Source organism: Ascidiella aspersa, chromosome 2 (genome assembly GCF_963924565.1).
Source record: "Ascidiella aspersa chromosome 2, kaAscAspe10.2, whole genome shotgun sequence".
NCBI lineage: Eukaryota > Metazoa > Chordata > Ascidiacea > Phlebobranchia > Ascidiidae > Ascidiella > Ascidiella aspersa.
This window is the reverse complement of record NC_139448.1, coordinates 23,186,622-23,193,764: the sequence shown is the minus strand read 5'-3', so window position 1 is coordinate 23,193,764 and position 7,143 is coordinate 23,186,622. Positions and strand designations below refer to the sequence as shown.

General features: G+C 35.7%; 1 protein-coding gene across 1 annotated transcript; it reads right to left on the bottom strand.

Moving 5' to 3' along the window:
• Positions 1 to 994: 994 nt before the first annotated feature.
• Positions 995 to 6,126, bottom strand: LOC146164358 (uncharacterized). The gene is made up of 5 exons (XM_083380713.1): positions 5,905 to 6,126; positions 5,215 to 5,382; positions 4,496 to 4,594; positions 3,274 to 3,402; positions 995 to 1,603 (listed from the first exon to the last, which is right to left on the bottom strand). The coding sequence occupies exons 1-5, from the start codon at positions 6,124 to 6,126 to the stop codon at positions 995 to 997; spliced, it is 1,227 nt and encodes a 408-aa protein (XP_083236839.1).
• Positions 6,127 to 7,143: the final 1,017 nt, after the last annotated feature.

The window sequence follows — 7,143 nt, the reverse complement described above, 5'->3', positions numbered from 1 at the left end:
TGCAACTTGATTCGGACAAGCACCGAAGTTACCTACATAGCCAGGCTAAACCAGTGGTCTACAAACTTATATGCACTTACTTGGTGTTTCAGCAATTCTAAATTTTAAACCTAAATGAGAATTTAAAGAATTTATTTACAAAATCAAAATTATATAGATTTAGCTTAACCTTAAACCTAATGGAAAATACACTAAAACTAGCTTGCTTTACGCCCGACGTTCTTACGACGGCCCGACAAAGTAGAAACAGTTTCTACTTCGTCGTAGCGTTGTTAGCTCTTCTTAAGGCGTGGTGAGCATCGCTAAAAACAGCCGCTCCACGATGCTCTGACACACTGAGTATTTACCGTCGTTTGCGTTCATCGTTGTTGGATCAGGTGGCCGCAACGACGGGATTACGACGCGGATGCAACCCAGGTTTAGGTTTGCAATGAGTGTCTTTGATAGAACCAACCTAGCTTCAAATGAAACTGAAAGGATTCCAGTAACTTTAGAACATATGTTCTTATTAGGTCACAATTGAACCTGATAATTCATAGCCTTTTCACTACTATAGGATTGCAAATCAACAAAACAAGTTCCGGGATAATATCAACTTTTTTAGAGTATACCATACCCCCCTCTATCGTCCCGTCAAAATATTTGCCACCTCTTTATTTTTCTATCTTCTTATCAGCCCATACCTCGTTTCAATGTATGCGGTGCTGGACAATTAAGGACAGGATTGGCTACTATATCCTATACTTACTACTATTTTGTTTGTTTTATGCCTGGTCATCACTTCTCGCGATGAAGTCTCGTGAAGAAACTAATTAATTTACGGTGATATTTATTTATACAACAAAGTCAGTTGAAACTATAGGAAAGTTTTTTTTATTTAAAATAAAGCGATTTAAAAAAATTCAGCTTTTTTATTTATTTTTTTTCTACGGCAGTATCTAAACGTTACAGAATAAAAGTGCAAATCAAGGTAATTCGGTACAGTGAGGCCAAGTTACATTTCAATTCGGGAGTTGTAGACAAATTCTGCAGGTCCGATCATAGTCGAATGATGGGTAAACTTTTGTCTTGCGTTGGTTCCATTCGATATTTGTGGTCTTGGTGGTGGTGGTGGGGGTGGCAGAGAACTATTTCGAATCTCATCATCGCTAACATGTCGATTTCCAGAAGTTATGGGTTTGCTTCTAATAAGACAAGTATCCTCTTCGTGATGTTTAGCACTGTGACCTTGGGCAATTTTTTGGTTCAATGAAATATTCGTGGTTGTAGCTAGTAGAAAGCGCTTCTTCATTGCCTGCGTGTCTTTGCGATAGTTTTGCTCGACCGAGCGAATCTTCCATCTGTTTGCAGCGGAGGTCAAGGCGTTATAACTGGCAGAGGCACCTGGCGAGCTGAAATCCTTGAGCGGCGGAGCGTGCTTTCCCTTTACTGTTGAAGAAAATTTGAATCCAAAACCACTTATGCTACAGAGGCTATGGTGTTCGAGATGCATACGAACTGGAATTGAATGGGTGGTCTGCACACTCTTGCTTCGTTGTTTTTCTCGAGATTTACGTTCGGTGTAATCAACATAGCTTTTCAGAGAATGCAGTTCACCCTCCACCTTAACATTTAAAAATTAGTTTAAACAAAATGCTAAAATATGGAAGCATTAGCTTTAAGTAAATAATATGTGTTAGGCTTGTTTTGCCTTGGGATCAATGGAATATATTTATTTAAGTTGTTGAGTCAGTTTGATTTCTGACAAATATTGTCTACCTATAAAAAAACACGGTCTTCCTATAAACAAACACTGAATGAAATGTCAATATACATTCCATTGGGTCTATAGCAGTGGTTCTTTAACGGGGGCGCGAGCTCTACTGCAATACTTAGCTTTTTGTGGTTAATTAAATGGTTTCGTTTCGTGTTCATTCTGTTTTAATAATGTCCTATGCTTTACATTAAAATTAGACGTGTGTAACTATACACGTGTGTAACTATACACGTGTGTAATTAAGTAGCTAAAAAATAGTTTATGATTTTGCAATTTGCGTACTTCGCTACTAATTTTTAATAGTTTCTTGGATTTTGGACTATAATTACTACTTTTACGACCGATTTGAGCTATGTTTAGTCAGAACAATATAGTATAGTTGAAAGTTGTGCATGGGTTGGACACGTTGGTAAGTTGTGCACATGCGATCTAAGTTGAGCAATTGGGCTGGGCACCACTCATACACCGATACAAACTCTGTTTTTTATGCCAACTTTAACACTAAAACTGAAAAAAAAATAATCTTCCATTTTCTAGGTTTCTTTTTTCCTGTTTTGTTGACATTTTTAGCACAAGTCTTTGTGAGTACCATTGTATGTTTTCTGTCCATTAGAAATACACATCTCTTGGAATAAAAGGGCGTATCTTTAAGGAATTAAAAACCTTTGGTAGCAGGTTTCTGCTTGTCGATCACTGTTCCGCTAAAAATATCAGGCTGTCAGAAGAAAACTATTGCTTTCTGAAAGGTGATCTCATGCAAAGCAGCGCCGAGCGGACAAGGCAACTTGACGTGACATTTGATAAAAACAAGTCGAGATTGAAAAGGAAAAAAAGGAAACAAAGAAGTGCCTCGGGCATACATTGTGAAAATAGAGATTAGTTATTTTTAACCATTTAGCTTTCGCTAAAATCCTCTCCACTATTTTTAATACATATTTTATATATGATAACAGGCTAGCAACAGGGGGACTCGAATTTTTTTGCGCGAATCGATAATGTTTTGCAATATTGCCTTTATATCGCGTGTCGTCACACCTTTGAAACACAATTAACGGAATGTTTTTTTTTCCGCTTTGGGCGACAAAATTATTACGTGATTTCAACGCAGCTTTACAACTGTGAAGTCAGTTCCCTCACAACATGTTTGTCACAATTAGCTTTGCCAAAATTAATATGTCGAGCACGGTCAATAAGTTGTGTGTCCAATGAGAAAAGCTTCCTGAATTACCGTTTAGCCAATTCATCCAAATAAAATCAAAAAATTTCGCGCCTTGCGCAACAAACAATACACTTTACTACTTTTTATGTTAATTGTCTCACAGATATGTAATAGAAAAATACCCAATTGCTTTTCATAGGGGGGCGCAAGGCATAGGACAATTGCAAAGGGGGGCGCGATTGAAAAAATGTTAAGAACCACTGGGACTTCGATACCACCCTTGTATAGGACCAGTACAGATATCATTATCTGGCATCAGGTTCGAACCTTGAATTTAGTTTATCTTACAATGAAATACCTGAAATCGTTTTCGAATCTCGTCGTTCCGATTTTTTTGGGCAATACTTTTTTCCTCGTGAAGACGGTGAATCATTTCATTCTTCTCACGACATTGGCTAATCGCCTCGTTCTTTATGTCGCCGGCAACCTGTATTGTATAGTCTTTGTATTGGTTTGCAATTTTTTTTACTTATTTTCATTGCGGGCCCTTTGGAACTTTTTAATGTTTTTACATTATAAGGTGTAAAATGAATGTTAAAGTAAATACATTGTCATAGAAAACAAGCTATATAAAATGGTAAGAACCAACAAAAAGACACTATACAATTTTTAGGCTATAGTCCTTTTAAGTTGGGTTTTGTAAGATAAAGGTTGTATTGTTCACGCACCTCTTAAAACTGTTTCGTATCCCCACTGTGAGAAACACTGATTTAAAACTATACCTGACGTTTATTTTTTTGTAAATTTGATCCAAAAATTACTTGAAATTTGATATGTAATTTTGAGTGTATTTCGATTTCACCGCATTAGAGTTCTTGAGACCAAGTGTTTCAAACTCAAATTGCTCTGCTGGCCAAATGTAACCATGTATAGATCAACCCGAGGGCCACAATATACCACTGTTTTCAGAGTGTCCAAGATTGCCATAACCTTAGGCCACAATTAACCAGTGGTGAAAGGAGCCAGAATCCATAACGACAATTTGTTTAGGTAGCATCGGTAAAAAAATATGTTTTTTGTTTTTTTTTAAATGTTTTGTTTTACCCGGGCTAGCCCTTTTTTCAACATGCCTGCCCACTATCTTGTTGACCATTGTCCTCAGGTTATAGGTTAGTATTTGTCAACTGCAGGCAAGTCTAAATAAAATTGGTATTAATACTACAATTTTTTAGATTTTTCTGCTTTTGTTGATTTTTTGGTCTTATTGTGTGTTTCCATGTTATGTCCTTTATTTATGTTTGACTCTGTCTGTGCTTAGTAAAGCCTTAAAGCCTAAGTAAAGCCTAAGCGTACTTCAGCCTAGTAGTTTTCGCATTAATAAAAGCAAACTTTAATAACCTTTAGATATCGGGGAAAATATAACTTATAATTCTAAATCTTGTCGAAATGACGAAAAGCAAGACTGACGAGCCTTCAAAACTAGACCGACTCAGCTCCGTTGCTCGCCAACACCAATATGCTAATATAAAAACGAAAAAATATCAAGGTAAACCTTTAATATAGTAATGTTTTTTAATGACCTGAATAAACTCAGACAATTCATCTAGCTTCCGTTGCAGTGATAAGTTTTCATTTCGAAGACAATCGATAGATTTGTTCAGTTCCCGTACTTCACGACTCTACAAAACATTATTACCCTGTTCAGGCGTGCGATAAAACAAGACAGCATAAGCTACTTGGAATGGACCAACGTGCAATTTATAAATGTCACCAAATTTTAATTGTTAATTTATTGCCCTAAGCCTTTTAATTTATAATACAAAAAATGTGGTAAATACAAATAAATCTTGTTAATCCGGACCGCTTTAATCGGCATAAAATGCGTACCCGCATTATCCGAAAGCGAAATGTAAATTAATCTTGCAAAAACTTTAATCATATATTTAACAATATTAAATAGTGTTGCGTATATATTAGCGGAATTTTTACATCAACTGACTAATGCAGCAACCTCGTAAACCACTTTCGCTTCATTCTAAAAAAATCCGGATTAATTTGCAATTTGGCTCATTCTGTTTGTGTAAACAAAAAATGCTTATTATATATCACGAAGTAATTTAGATTTGATTCAAATTTATCTAAACTCTTTTATCTGACTGTTTAAGACTTAAAATTGTTTGAATTGAAACCTAAAGATTATAAAAGATTTTTAGCATGTCGTAAGGTAAGCCATTTCCTAAAATTTCCCACAGTTAGGTTAAAAACTAAGTAGAGGCTGTTGCTACATTAAAACGTTAACCTTGCCATCCTTTTTCTTGTCGGATTTCGTGTTTGATCCTGCCCAAGAAGAGCGCTGAAGTTTAAGGTTTTCAACCGCCAGTTTCTTTACTTGAGCGCGCAACTCTTGCATTTGCCTCAAGTGAATGCTTTCCTGTAGTTTAAGCCTATCCCGGGCTGCTTCCTCGCGCTAGAAACAAGAAAGTAAAGTCAGACTATACAGAGTGTGTATTTCTTTTCGCACAACTTATATAGCCGCCCCTAGAAAAAACAACCTTTGTGAGGTGGTATTTGACAGGAATGGTTATCGTTGCTTTGCTTTTGGGCGATGGATCGACGCAATTTTAGCCCCTTAAATAACACAAGGCAAAGTTACAAAGCACCGTTGGACCACATTTCCCTAAGGTCTTTATGTTATCTTAAAATCGACACCATTATTCGCAAAAGCGTTGTAAGGCTTGTTGCTTTAAACATGATATTGCTAGGGAAACTAAGTGGGTTATTAATAAAACCCAAATCTTTGACTGTCGATGAATTGTCACAAAATGATTATTAATACTCAAAATGAATATTAAATACTCCTTTAAAAAACTGTTTAATTCTTATCGCAATGTATATTGAAGATACTGCAGCACATGTACTACCATAAAGCTTTCTATATCGGTATTGTATTTAAGATACTTTTATTAACTAAGTTTCATTTATATCAAACCTTTAAAGCTTCGTCACGTTGAATTAACAACTCGCTTGGGACATAATTGCGAGTTGTATTCGTGTCACCAATGTTCTGTGAAAAATCACTTCCTTGATTTAGTCCATATACCACGCTTCCTATCTTACCATCGTCATCGTCAACTGTTGTTGAAACTTTGATGCCTTGTTTGCTTTCTTTTAAAGGCAGATTGTTGGGTGCAAATTTTACCTTCATTGCCATGTATGCTAAGCCAATATATATATGAACTACGTTTCAAGAACCCAAAACTTTGCATATTGTTTACATGAATAAAAAACTACGTAAAACTAAGTAGTCCTGTTATTTTCCTAACATTTTAGGCCAAAAGCGTTGCCGTCTGATCCAATGCTACTACTTTGATTAAATAGGGTTGAATAGGTTGAATGTCACAAATACGAAAGTTGCAAGTTTAGAGGTGTTGTCTGTTGAACGAAGTCTTGTGACACGTAAAGTAAAAGCATTGCCAAGGGACGGATTCAGGGGGACACAAAGCCATACATCTTCTAAAATGACAGATTTGGCAACCAAAACAGTGTTTTTCGTTTTGTGATAATTCTTTGTTATACGGCTTTTGTATTTTTAGTAACACCGAGCCAAATTAAAACACTAGTAAACGCCCTATCTGTTGTTCTTTAAGGTACTTATTTATGACGTAACGATTAGGTGTAACCTTGTGACGTCACGGCATGACGTAACTTTGTGACATCATCTTTGAGTATTTTTTTTAGTAAAGCCTCCACAACATGAACCTTTTATGGATTAACTATATATTAGATAACCTTAACCCATCAAACCGCTGCTAAAAGTATTTCGTTTAAGGTAAACAAAATAAGAAATATAATAGAAACAACTATTTGGTAGAAACACAATTAAAATTTATAAACGTAAAATAAATATTGTTTTCAGGAAACATTTTAGCTCTGCTGTGGCACGTTCATTTTGATACTTTCGGTCGGAATCGGAACAAATATATTTTTTGAATGGGAAAAGACGATAAGAAATCGTAAGTTAAGATATTAAGCGACCAAAAACATATTGCTAGGAACCTCTTTTTGAAAGACTAAAATGAAAAAAGCTATTAATGCCCTACGTTAGTTAACATAATATTTTCAAACAAATCTGTTGGTACTAACGAAAATCTGTTTGTTACTTTGAATATTCGTTTCTTGATGAACAACCTAAAACAAACTGACTGGTTAAGCCTAGTTTTTCGGACGA